This window comes from Salminus brasiliensis, chromosome 6, assembly GCF_030463535.1.
Source record: "Salminus brasiliensis chromosome 6, fSalBra1.hap2, whole genome shotgun sequence".
In the NCBI taxonomy this organism is placed as follows: Eukaryota; Metazoa; Chordata; class Actinopteri; order Characiformes; family Bryconidae; genus Salminus; species Salminus brasiliensis.
Genome location: NC_132883.1, coordinates 41,269,824 through 41,282,880, shown reverse-complemented (window position 1 = coordinate 41,282,880; position 13,057 = coordinate 41,269,824). Strand labels below are relative to the sequence as shown.

At 40.5% G+C, this 13,057-nt stretch overlaps 1 protein-coding gene across 1 annotated transcript in view; it reads right to left on the bottom strand.

Annotated features, from left to right (window-relative positions):
• Positions 1 to 13,057, bottom strand: part of bin3 (bridging integrator 3) — a 70,347-nt gene that overhangs the window by 39,196 nt on the left and 18,094 nt on the right. Inside the window, exons 2-4 of the mRNA XM_072682430.1 lie at positions 12,117 to 12,165; positions 7,963 to 8,003; positions 1,273 to 1,334 (exon numbers count right to left, since the gene is read on the bottom strand). Of these exons, the coding sequence (XP_072538531.1) occupies positions 1,273 to 1,334; positions 7,963 to 8,003; positions 12,117 to 12,165 (152 nt within the window). The remainder of the gene's footprint in view (positions 1 to 1,272; positions 1,335 to 7,962; positions 8,004 to 12,116; positions 12,166 to 13,057) is intronic.

The following is a 13,057-nucleotide window of genomic DNA, read 5'->3' as shown; positions in this document are numbered from 1 at the left end:
ATTCTCATGACATGACATGTGGGTGCATTTCTTGTGAAATCAGCACAGCAACACAAAGTAGGAACAAGGGTGGTACGCAATTAAGAAATGACTGATGTGCAAACAACCACTGACTAAAACTTACCTCCTGTATGAGTCAACAGTTAGTTGGCATGCTTAAAAAAGCATGAATCAGATATTACCAAATGACTAAAAAGCAATAAGCTTTATTAATTATGACCATTATTAGTGTGTAACTGAAGAGCAGCTGTATGAAAACTAATACTACTAATAACTGCATTATGAGTTATGCTGTTATGCAAAGAAATTATTATCCAAATGACACTATTATCTAAATCAAGTATTACATTAATTATTTTCTAAATGCTATGTAAAAGTATTTATAATAAAACAATTATCAAAATGATAGGATTATCTAAATAAAGCATTAGATTACTTAATTACTTAATTATCTAAATGAATTATTATCCAAACAATACTACTATCTATTAAACTAAGTATTAAATTAATGATTAAATAAATTACTCAAATGGCACCATTATCTAAATCAAGTATTACATTAATTATTTTCTAAATGATATGTAAAAGTATTACATGAATTATTATTGAAATTATAATATTACCTACAGGAATTATTAAATGAATTATTATCTAAACGCATGTCAGTAACGTCAAACAGTGGGTATGCATGTGACCTGCGTCCACACCTACTGAGTGGCAAAAAGACTGACTGACGTCAGGTACAGGAATTTCAGGTGCTATAGGTCCTACTCATCAGTAATTAGAGACTAATCGGCACTAAATCATTTGGCATAACAGGGTGGTAAAGTGGTTAGGTGCATTATTACTATTTATAGTTAAATATTTAATGAATCACACGCAACAGACCTCTAAGAATGTATTAATAAAGGTTATAATTAATATATTACTTTTATTATTATATTTTTTATATGATTAAAAATAACTTTTCAGGCCCTGTATGTCCTGACTGTAATGCTTGGCTACAATGCAAATGATGGTCGAATAAGTGATCTTCTTAAGTGATCGTGTAAATCTGTAAAAGGCTGTGCAAGGTTTGTTATTGTTTAGATAACTATAAAAATAACAATCAGCAGATTACTTGATTACTAATACAGTAAAGAGTGACGAGCCGAGAAACGAATGATTAAAGTTCTTCACTTGAATTCCACTGACCTCCTTCAGATTTGACTGAAAGTCTAACGTTGGATTGCAAAGAGAAGAATTTCACACATGTACTTTCACCTTACGCACCTATATCAGCTTCTGTGCTCTTCTTCATGTCTTTGTGCAGCTTCTTCGTCTGGTCTTCCAACCTGAAAACCAGAAGGAGTAACTAATTACCCATTTGTGAAAAAGTGAAACAGGCTTAATTAGGGTCTTTAAGCTAGATGCTAGATGGTATAGGTTTATGACTTAAAGGCACAACACTGAATTATAATTAGGCTTTTCTTACAGCATACTGCAATTATACAGCAATTATAATTTAAATACAGCATTTATTTAAAGCAGGACATTATTTTTATATATCTTATTTTTTCCCCCTTTTCCTTTAATTTTTATTAGTATCTTTCAATTTTTACTTAAATGTATTTTAAGTATATTAAACATTATGGGTCAGGTTCCTGAACAGGGATTAAGCCTAGTCCTGGACCGACCCCCTTTATGATATAAAAATAATATATTTTTTAATTTCATTACATTTCTATCTATTTTTCTATCTATTTTATTCTGCGCTATGCAACACTACATGGACAAAAGTATTGGGACACTTGCTAATTCATTGTTTCTTCTGAAATCAAGGCCATTTAAAACATTTACGCTGCTTTTGTTGGCCATAATCCCACCTCATCTTTAACCCCCTCCCCAACTCATCCAAGAGCAAACGTACTGGATGGAGCACCGACCATCATTCCAGAGAACACAGTTCTTCCACTGTTCCACACTCAATGCTGGGGGGTTTTGTACCCCTCTAGCCGACCCCTGGAATTAGGCAGCCTAGAGCTAATACGTTCACGTTTATCTTCTCCAGACTGTCCTGCCTATTCTATTGGCAGTACTTCTCTACAGGGACTAGACAAGCTGTTCGTGTGAATTCCACATCTGTGTCAGCAATATGTACAACTGCCGTTCTGTAGTAGGGGTGTCCACAAACATTTGAACGCAGTGTATATATCTGTACCTACAGTATTAGTTCATGTTGGTTTTCAGTGCAGCTCTTCTTCGACTTCAGTGGTTTTCATTCATGGTTCTGCGTGACGGTAACAATTTTCTCACTTAGAGGAAGGCAGAGCGGAGCATTTCACAGGGTTGTTCACTACAGCGACCCATTCACACACAGGCAGGGTGCTAACATCTGCAATTATGACACTACCACGTCTGTCTGGTGTGTGCGCGCGGCTGTGTGTGAGATGGGGGAGCTGTTCATTATATCAATTAGGAGGGAAATGAGACACAGGTTGGGGAACTCCCATGAGGCACCAATCACTGCAAGTGTGAGCGCTCAGATTAGGCAGCGTGGAGAAGGGAGGGAGGCTCGCTGCTGGTTCTGTTACGTGAACGATGGAAGGAGCTAACGAGGTGAGCGATAGACGGTGAAACGGACTTCACGTACATGAAATGATTAAGTCCAAGACTATTGCTGTGCTATTCTATCAAAATGTACCTGCACATGAATACATCTCATCACACTGAGGCTTACAGAATGAATTCCCTTTACCTTTGTATTACACAGTTTACACAGACAGGTTCAAGTCTGTGATTTCTGCTGGTTTCAAAGCCAATAAATAATAAACCGTCAAAGATGAAGCCTGAAATCACAACAATGACTATTATATTAGACCTAGGATTCAATCTGATCTACTTACAGCCGTATCTACTTACAGTCCTTAATCACAAACACAAGGCCACAGAAACCCAGCTGCTAATTCTACACTCTGTAAAAAAAAGGGCGATGCTATAGAAGAACCCCTTTTGGTTCTAAAAAAAACAAACAAAACAAAAACTAGAAAAAAATGAGAGAGTTACAGTTCCGAGATCTTACAAATAAAAGGGTCTACAAAGGGTTCTTTTAGCAATGCAATAGAAGAACCTCTTTTGGTTTCATAAAGAACTATAATTGTAAGAGAGATGCGCGAATGTGAAGAACCTTGAAATTAGAGAGTTCCAGTTAGAAATCAAACTTAGAAATAAATTAGAAATCAAGGTGCGACAAAGGGTTCTTTTGAGCGATGCCATAGAAGAACCCCTTTTGGTTCCCAAAAAAATAAAAATATGCGAGTGTGAAGAACCTTTAAATTACAGCTTTAAGTTAAAGATCTTAGAAATAAAAGGTGCTACAAAGGGTTCTATGAGCGATGCTCAAAGAAAACATATAAATATGCGAGTGTGAAGAACCTTGAAATTGAAAGAGAGTTACAGTTCCAAGATCTTACAAATAAAAGGGTCTACAAAGGGTTCTTTGAGCAATGCCATAGAAGAACCTCTTTTGGTTTCACAAAGAACCACAATTGTAAGAGAGATGCGCGAGTGTGAAGAACCTTGAAATTAGAGAGTTAAAGTTAGAAATCAAAATTAATAATAAATTAGAAATAGAGGGGTCTACAAAGGGTTCTTTGAGCAATGTCATAGAAGAACCTCTTTTGGTTTCACAAAGAACCATATTTGTAAGAGAGATGCACGAGTGCGAAGAACCTTGAAATTAGTTAGAAATCAAAATTAGAAATGAATTAGAAATCAAGGTGCAACAAAGGGTTCTCTGACAAGGCCATAGAAGAAAGAACCATAAAGAACCACATTTGTAAGAAGAGATGCACGAGTGTGAAGAACCTTTCAATTAGAGCTTTAAGTAAAAGATCTTAGAAGTAAAAGGTGCTACAAAGGGTTCTTTGAGCGATGCCATAGAAGAACCTCTTTAGGTTTCACAAAGAACCACAATTATAAGAGAGATGCGCGAGTGTGAAGAACCTTGAAATGGAATCTTTAGACGAAGTGATTGTTCTTCAAAAGGTTTTATTTAAACACATCTTTAAAACACACGGTACAGAACCCTTGGTAGCACCTTTATTTTGAAGAGTATATTATTGGCTGGTACCAAATATGACTCGCAGCGTTGCACGGTTGCCGTGAGCATTTTCCTGCTTGATTTACCAGAGGTACATACTGTAGTTTGCAGGGTGTCGAGCCCAGAGCAGCAACGATATAGACGCTATTCTCCCTGTTACAGTCAGTGGAGCATCACAGTGATCCTGAAGCTTATTATTTTATTATTTGACTGTATTATTTTACTGTATCTGCATCATCTCCAATGATAATAATTCATTCATTTGCCTGCCTTCTGCCTTCTAACTCCAACTTCTAATGCTTAAAGAAAGGACAAGGAAGGAAAAGTGATAAAACCATGAGAGGCACAGACACACAAAAGAAGTGGATAGAGAATTGGGGGGAAAATGGAGTGCCAGATGAGAAAGAAGAAGGCCCCTCACACTAGGTGCTAATCGATCCCCAATGTGCCAGCTGCTCCATTCTGTGCACCAGCATGCCAACACCAGGCCTTATTCCAACATGTGAATGGCATGTAGTGTTACCACAGGTCACAGACCAGCATATTAGCGTCAGATACTCATATTCGGGGTTTTGGAGCAATGGGCTGTGGAGGAACATCATCTTGGAAAGGCTTATGGGGCCAGTGTGTCAGGAAGATTTCACAGGACTAACTTAGTCTTTACCTTAAAACCTTGATTGGGAACATATGGAAGATTTTACTTGCTGAAAGCTTATTAAACAGTTACATTGAAGATTTTAGGAGGAATGTCATTAAAATGGTCTCCGGTTGTTGTTACTTTACTTAAGATGCTTCAAATGGTTCTTTTAGCGATGCCATTGAGCAATCTTTACGATAAGGGAAGGTTTGGTAGACCTTTAAAAGGTTTTTCACACTCACAAAAAAAAGGTTCTTGGGCTCCGAGAGGCTCAGCAGTCGAATGCACTACCACTATGGCCTGGGGGTCGCAAGTTCAGATGCGGAGCCATGCCACTTTAGCATCAGCAGCCGGAGTCTGAGAGAGCACAATTGGCCGAGTCCATCTCTCAGTAGATAGATGGCGCCCTCTCCCCTCATCCCTCCTAAGCGAAGGTGACTGGTACAGGCATCTATTTGCTGGGTCGGTGGAGCTGGAGACCTGGAGCTTTCTTCAGAGTGTGTTGGCTGTATTGGCCCAGCATCGGTATCAAAGGAGGCATGTGTTAAGTGCTTCCCCTCTTAGCGTCAGGAGCACTGCAGTGCCTAGCACTAGGAGCTGCATTAGTTTGGTTAACAGACAGTACCAAATTATAAAATTTTGATAAATTAACTTAGAAATCAGGGCTGCTCAATCCTGGTTCTGGAGACCTACCACTCTGAAGAGTGCTCCTAAAGGCCTCCATTATCTGGATCAGGTGTGTTGGGTTCGGGGTGGAGCTAAAGTCTGCTGGGTGGTAGATCTCCAGGACCAGGATTAAGCAGCCCTGCAATAAATGTATAAAAATAGGTTCTCTATAGAACCAAAAGCACTCAAAGAACCCCTTTTAAAACATTACTGACTGATAAATGGAAAAAAACCTATTACTAATTATTAAAATGATTACTGGGCAGACACTGAAATTAAGGTCATCTTATTTTTAGATTGTGTTAGATTTATTTTAGTCTTTATAGAACCTAAAAGGTGGCTCTACTGGTTGCTCTTTTTATGCGCATATGAAAGCTGTGCTCCTTTTTATATGACTATGCATTAGCAAAAGCTTTATTTCTCTAGAATGACATGTCAACCTCACACAGCCTATGACATTCAGATAGGCATCAGAAACCAGGGGTGGTAATATCAGTCAGTTGTTTAGGTTCCTACATGCCTACGCCCACTGTCTATGTCAGCGTGTGTGCAATCCCTCTCACGAGGGTTCCCTTGATGATCTGACTCATGATCTGATATGAGCTACTAAACACGCCTACTCGAAACGACCTGAAGCACTGAGGTGTGGTGATGTGACGAAAAACATCAACATTTTACAGGTTGGGGATAAGGGGGGGTTAATTGCTGAAATGACAGGAATGATATTTTCCACAGAAGAAAGTTGAGAGATCTTGGGTCTCTCAGGGGTTTTTTTCTCCCGAATTTCAGGAGAAAAGGGTACGGCACAAACTGTCTAGTAGACGCAGCACACCTGCCCATTGCACAACAGTGCAACGGCATGGCCCGCTTATCAGCTGTAGTTAATTTTTCATGTCAACTGAAGCTGAAGGTAGGTTGTGACGCTGAATTCAGGCTGGAAGACAAATGTGGAATAATTTGTATAATTTGTAACTTTTATTTATAATATGCACAATATTGACAAAAACTATTCGATTTCTGTTATTCATATTACCCAAGCACATAGCCTTCAGGGTAGTGCCTTATTTTTATAAAACTCTCGTCCCAGATTTTAGGAGGCTAACCACTATTATCAGAGGATATTTTAACTGTACTTAAAATTCTTTTAAAAAGTTGTTTTGTAGTTTTATTTACACAGTGATTGTCTGTAGTGTCCTGTTCGGAAGCATTTGACTTGTTTTTGTAGTTCTTACCATGATGGTACTTCACCAGTTCAGCCTGTATTGCTCTCATACAGTTAAACTAATTGTTAAACGTCGGTTTTCTACATATTTATGTTTATATTTTCAGTTTCACTTTTGATTGTTTTGTTTAATTTACAATCTTATACTTTATCCATCCTGTCTTTTATATTTTCTATTGATTTTAATATTAAATTTAATATTTAATTTCATTGCTAGTTGTACTGTGTATAACTGTGCATGTGACAAACAAACTGACTGTGAAACAGCGTCTGTGATATTTTTACAGATACCAGTAAAATCACAGGCTGTGAACTTCGGCCAATGTTATTGGACAACAGATATATCAGTTGAAGTCACATTAAAAGGCTAATTATAAAGACTTTTTTTTTTATCTTATAATACTAATAATTGCATCCTGCTTTGAAAAATGACTTTTTTTTTGGCTTAAACCAAGTTTTTTCAAATCCTTAACATCATCTAGATGATTTATGTCAGAGGTCACTTATAGGTGGATGGTGGTCAGGGTTCGGACCAAGATGCTGTTTTTTTATTTTCATTTTAAATAGTTCTGTATTTAAATGTTTAGACATGATTTCTTTATATAATTAAACAGATTTACAAAATACCCCTGATTTACTTGGTGCAACTTGACAAGTTTGGTACAAAAGAATGAAATAACCTTCCGTTTGTGAGAACTGCACGGTCTACACAGTGCAAACAGGTTGAACCACAATTACAACCACTCTTTTGACATGGACAAAGATCAGGGAAGAAGCAGCTAGACTAGCTATGGATAAGCAAATACGATTTCCTGCTGTTAAAGTTACTGTAGTGTTAACGTGACACCTCAGGTGACCAGATTTTTTGCAAGTGCAAGATTCTCGCTCTACATTTCATTGGTGGGACACCCTCAGAACATGGCTAGAGTCAATCCTCTGAAGTCAATTAGTGTTTTTCGCCAGACTAGTTGCCACTAGTTGCTATTTTAACTCAAAGCAAACAAACCAAGCTTTCAGATGAAGCAGCGACGAATCAAATGGATTTCCATACCATGTCACAGAACTAGTTTTTTTGGAACATGTACCCCAACACCGTGTGACTTTGATCAAATATCAGAAGATTTGGGACCAGATAAGAGGCCTATTTTGAAAAAGCTGCCCTTCTATAGTTCTGTTTGTTCCTGTCGAGACAAAAACAGGAACATGCAGTGGGGTGTCTTTTTTTTTTTTTTTAAAGTGAAATGTTGCAGTGCACAGTTTCAGGTGAGCTAATGATGCGCAAGCACAATAAAGCTGAGGCGAAGCCGGCAAAACACATTGACTCAAAGCATGGCACTGAACCACATGTCAACTTACTTCTGGAGCTTCTCATATTCCCGCTCAAAGTCCCTTTCAACCTGTGGGGGAAAGAGAACAGACACATGTGGAGAGAGATAAGAGAACAGAGCAAGCGCAATGGAAGGAACAATCGCTTTAAAAAGAGCCGTGTGGGCAAACTGCTCCAGTTTTCCACACTTTAAGGTCTGTATTAAATAGGAAGGGGTTCTATGGGGCTGCGGCGTCAACGGCAAAAGTTAGAGGGCTGTTTTCTGTCAAAAACAAACCAAAAGCCTGAAGTCATAAAGGGCCTGCGTCATGGTATTTGGCTTGACCTGAACGTGAAGTGGAGGATCAACCCTGTCCAGAACCTTTTGGAGATGCACAAAAGACCCAAACAAATCCCAAGAACAATGACCGCTCTTCCTTTGGAAATTAGCAGTCATTGAAATTTTAAGCGCTGCTCTGGCCGAGCTTGTCCGTGCCACCATGCCAGTGTGAGTGTGTTTGGATAGTCTGTGTGAAGTGGTGTTTCTGCTGGAACTGCAGCAGCAGGGGTTCCTGTCCTGTGGTTCTGTGGGCAAGTCCTGTAAGTAAACAGTTTTGGCGGACGGGACGGGCGACTGGTACCTTGTGGTAGCATGCAGACTGCAACAGTTGCGTGCCCATCCTCTGAACTGCCCACTCAGGGGTATCCAGTGTGCTGAGATATAACAGGAAGGAGACCAAGGGAGGGAACGAGGCGGACAGAGGAAGAGGGAGATGAGAGAGGGAAGTGGTTTTTCCCCCACGAACGGACGGAGAAAGGAAGCACCCACTCACGGTCGTGGACCCGACCGTTCCCGAGGCTTTGGGGCGGAGGTCACAGTTAGTTTATTACAAATAGTGAGTCACAGATTAATTTTACCCGTAAACTCGTCTGAATAAAATGGGGCAAGTGTTGTAGCCCTCATGTTAAACACGTTGAGTTTCCAAGGTACTGTTAAACAAACTTTGCGTAGGCCCTTATTTTCTGCTTTCTGTTGACTTCTGGTGGTTTGCTTATAATCAATAAAGTTTGGAGAGCTGTGACTTATTCATGACTGCCTAAAAAACACCAGAGTATTTTCCTTTGGCCAAACTGCCACCTTTAGATTGAAGCTTTGAAGCCTTATGTACATCCATACCAGTGAGACTAGGATTAAACTGAGGTTTTGGGTGACCTCTGACAATTTGATTGCACGCTGACTCAGCACTCAGCTGTCAATTGAGAAAAGGGAGGGGGAGCCTCTATTTGCTTTTTAGAACAGCCACATCCCAAAGGTGTTCTACTGGATTCAGGGAGGACTGGGAAGTCCACTGAAGGACATCAAACTTTGTCATGTTCATGAAACCAGCACAGACAGTTTTCGCTTGGTGACATGGTGCATTTTCACGCTGGACATAGCAGTTTGCCGAAGTCATGAAGAGATGAACATGGTCAGCAGCAATACTCACTCAAACAGGCTGTTGCCTTCAAGTGATGGTGGACTGGTATTGATGACCCAAAGTGTGCCAGAAAACATTCCCCACACCACTGGAGAAGTCCACCACCACCAGCCTGGACTGGACTGCTGACACAAGGCAGGTTGGGTCCATGGATTCATGCTGTTGGCGTGATTCATCAGGCCAGGCTTCATTTGTCCAGTGTTTCGAGCATGTGTCCGCTGCAGCCTCAGCTTTCTGTTCTTGGCTGACAGAAGAGGAATGCGACGTGGTCGTCTGCCGTTGGACGTTTCCACTCTTCCTCCACCCCCTGGGCTACGCAGGGTATATTTCAAAGTGGAGAGAAACACCGGACCATCTGAGGCCACTTTGGTTGTCTTTGGTTGATTAGTCCGATGCCATTAGGTCGCCTCATGTCTAGCTGCACCAGGCCTGAAGCCGTTTTGGCTGATGACTGAAAGTTGAAGTTGTGGATGTACAAAAATATAGGCCGCATTTGCACAGGCATGATATCTGCTACCCACAATGCCACACAGTGCCTCCGTACATTCATCCATCCAGACCAGTTCAACAAATGAGACAATTACAACAATCTCATCTATGTAGGAAAATGAACTGAAGATGTAGGATATAACACCACCCAACTTCCCTCTGCAGCCAGGGCCCCGAGAGACCGCAGTTGGCCTTGCTCTCTCCAAGGTGGGTAGATGGCACTCTCTCCTCACATCGCTTTGCTGCGATGCTGGCTATGATGCGGGCTAGTGTGTTGGAGCTGGGTATGTAGTGCCCAGTGATGTTGCATCAACTGCAGTTCAAAAAATGAGTTGGTCTAAGCTCTCACACCAAGTGTCGGGGTATCGTGTGCGATAGGGGGAAGAGTATGTGCGGGTTGGGTAATTGATGGTCCAAATTGGGGGGACAAACAGCTAAATAAATAAATAAACAAATAAATAAAGTTAATCTATGCTCACATGTGATAATAGTAGGATATTGCTATGGTCTGCATAAAACTAATCAATAAATGAGCTCAAATGTGATTTTACTGTCAGTAGGAGACATTTAATGCAGTACCTTGGTTGGCCAGAATGGACTGCAGGCCTACTGACATGTAAAAGGGTCAGATGCGTATAGATCTGGAACACAGCTCTGGACATTGCATAACGGCAATGACTTTTCTGAAGATGGACTTAGCATCTTTCTTAGCATTTCCCTCCTGGGGCGACAACAGGAATGTTCAGACAAACAGTAATTACAGACACTCCTCTTGGCAGACATCTTTCAGGGTTTTGGAGCGCAAGGACAGCCGCCGTCCAGACGGATTTGGAAAGGCCAGTGTGGCGAGTGAACTGGGAAACATTTACGAGGCCATCTCCAAGGCCACACAGAGGTCCGTCTGTAGGTCCTGTCTCGCTCCAAAGAATGACTGTGGCAAAATTCTAGTTATGGTTATTTTCCGGGTGGACTGACGTGAAACTTCTTTAAAAGGGGAGTTTCCTTCATGCTGAACAGCTCACTTCAAACCCACACTCGAGAAACATCTAGCGTTAACATTTCATGACACAGAAGAAAGCATATCGGCCCATATCTTCTGCTCCAGGGTCAACTGCAGTGTTTTGGAGAGCTTCGAGTCCCAAAAGCCACAGCCGGGCTGGGCTCTCGGCTCTGGGCTACCAACCAGGGACATCCCAAACTGGTATTTTATGCTGTTACATTAATATACACTGAAAGTATGAAATATGAAAGCCCCCCCCCACTGTATCATCTAATAGAAACCGCTGGAGCTCCAAGCAGTAAGAAAAGGCTGATGTAACCAGCTCTGGATATGGTCATTTTCCGGGCAGACCCAGTGCTGGGTCAGTGCCCCAGGACTTTGCGTAGAAAAGCAGGCGGCTGCCGAGGTGCATTTCTAGCATGCGTTTATACTGACTGAAGTGGCCAGAGCTTGACTGACTGCCACGGCAGAGTCTGATGAGTTTCAGAAGGTCTGGTTAGAAGCAGCATAAAAATACCAAGTCTGGGTTTTCTGCGCACCGAAATAGCAACTCGACGGGTGGCTTTGTCTCCGTGTGAACTGCGCAGACGGGACAGCATCCATTTCTGTACTTACAGAGATATATGAGGAACGAGTGAAGGAAAACAAAGGCTTGGTCATGTAAATGCACAGCGAGACGCTAACACAGTTACTAGGCCCAAACACCACGTGGAGTGGATGTGCACTCGCTGACCCCACAACTGTTTTCCTATTCAGACCTGATGCATTTTCTTTCCTCCTTCATAAATAAGGGTTAACATTTCTGAATTTGTTAAACAACTCACAACTCTCTCCACAGCTCTTGTTGTTTTTCATCAGCAAACTATCTTCCAGGCAGTGTTCACTTCATTATATGCTGCAGTTTTCAGACATGGAACATTTCTCAGACTAGGGTTACAGCAGTATAGAGCTGTTAGGTAAAATTGATGCTTAATAACTAGGCTTAGTACTAGTACTAGTACTGGGGGGCTTGAGGGGGGGGGCATAATTAAACAGAATTTCTCCAATGTCTAACTATTTTTAAAGTTTTAAAAACCAAACAAATCAACAGATTAATGGACAAGCAGATTAATCCATAATGAAAACAGCTTCCCCTCACATGCAGCTTCAACAGTTCAACAGGCGGTCTGCATCAGCCCCAAAAACACAGCTCAGTCCATCTCTACGATTAGACATATTTCAGTAAACTGGAACTTACTGTTTTGGAAACAATCTGTTTCTTCGGTTGTCCAATCTTAAACGGTATCCTAGAAGAGAAACAAAACACAGAATGAACTGTTAAGCTACCTCAAACTAGGGGTTAGGCGATATGGTACAAATATTATATTAAGATTAATGGTAAAACAATATTCTGTGATTAATTCTGATTAATCACAAGCTAAAATGATAGCTAGTATTTTTTTGAGGGGGGGGGGGGCAACTGTGTTGTTAAATGTGTTATAACATGCCTAATAAACTGTCGAGTAGTATGTTTATTCTTCTTATAATATCTCAGTGTAATTTAGAGAAGTTTAGCCTCAAACAAGATGAAGTTCAAACACAGAAGCTTTAATAGAGATAAAGCTTCACCAACTTTTTTGCGAGATAAATAAATGATCAGTCATTTGCTTACAAAATGAAAGGTTACCGTGTTAAAGTCTGCAGATTAATCCTGTGCGTTAATTATAACTGCACTAATTTTCATCAAAATTCATCAGTAGTGTAAGATTCTTAAAAAATTAATATCTGAAATACTCGCCCGTACTGAGTACAGTAATTTATATTCAAAACCTGCTGCACTGCATACGGTTCAATAGCACTAATTACACTCTCTCTAAAAAGCACCAACGATACCATCGATACGCTCAGATGAAAATATTGTGCATCACAATACAATAAAATATCGTCATATTAACCAGTTCTACTTCAAAGCAATGAATCAATGAAATTGACCAAATTAAATTCTCCCGCACTGTAAAACAGTGCCATCAACCTTGCAACCTGAGCAAAAGCAAACAAACAAAAAAAAGATCAAAAAAGACAAGCAGACTCCGTTTCCATGTAGAAGAAGATGGTGTGAATGCTTGATGGTGTGTTGCTTACTGGACAAAGCCCCCATCTTTCCCACCAAGCGAGAGTTTGGTTAGGCTGCAACCAGAT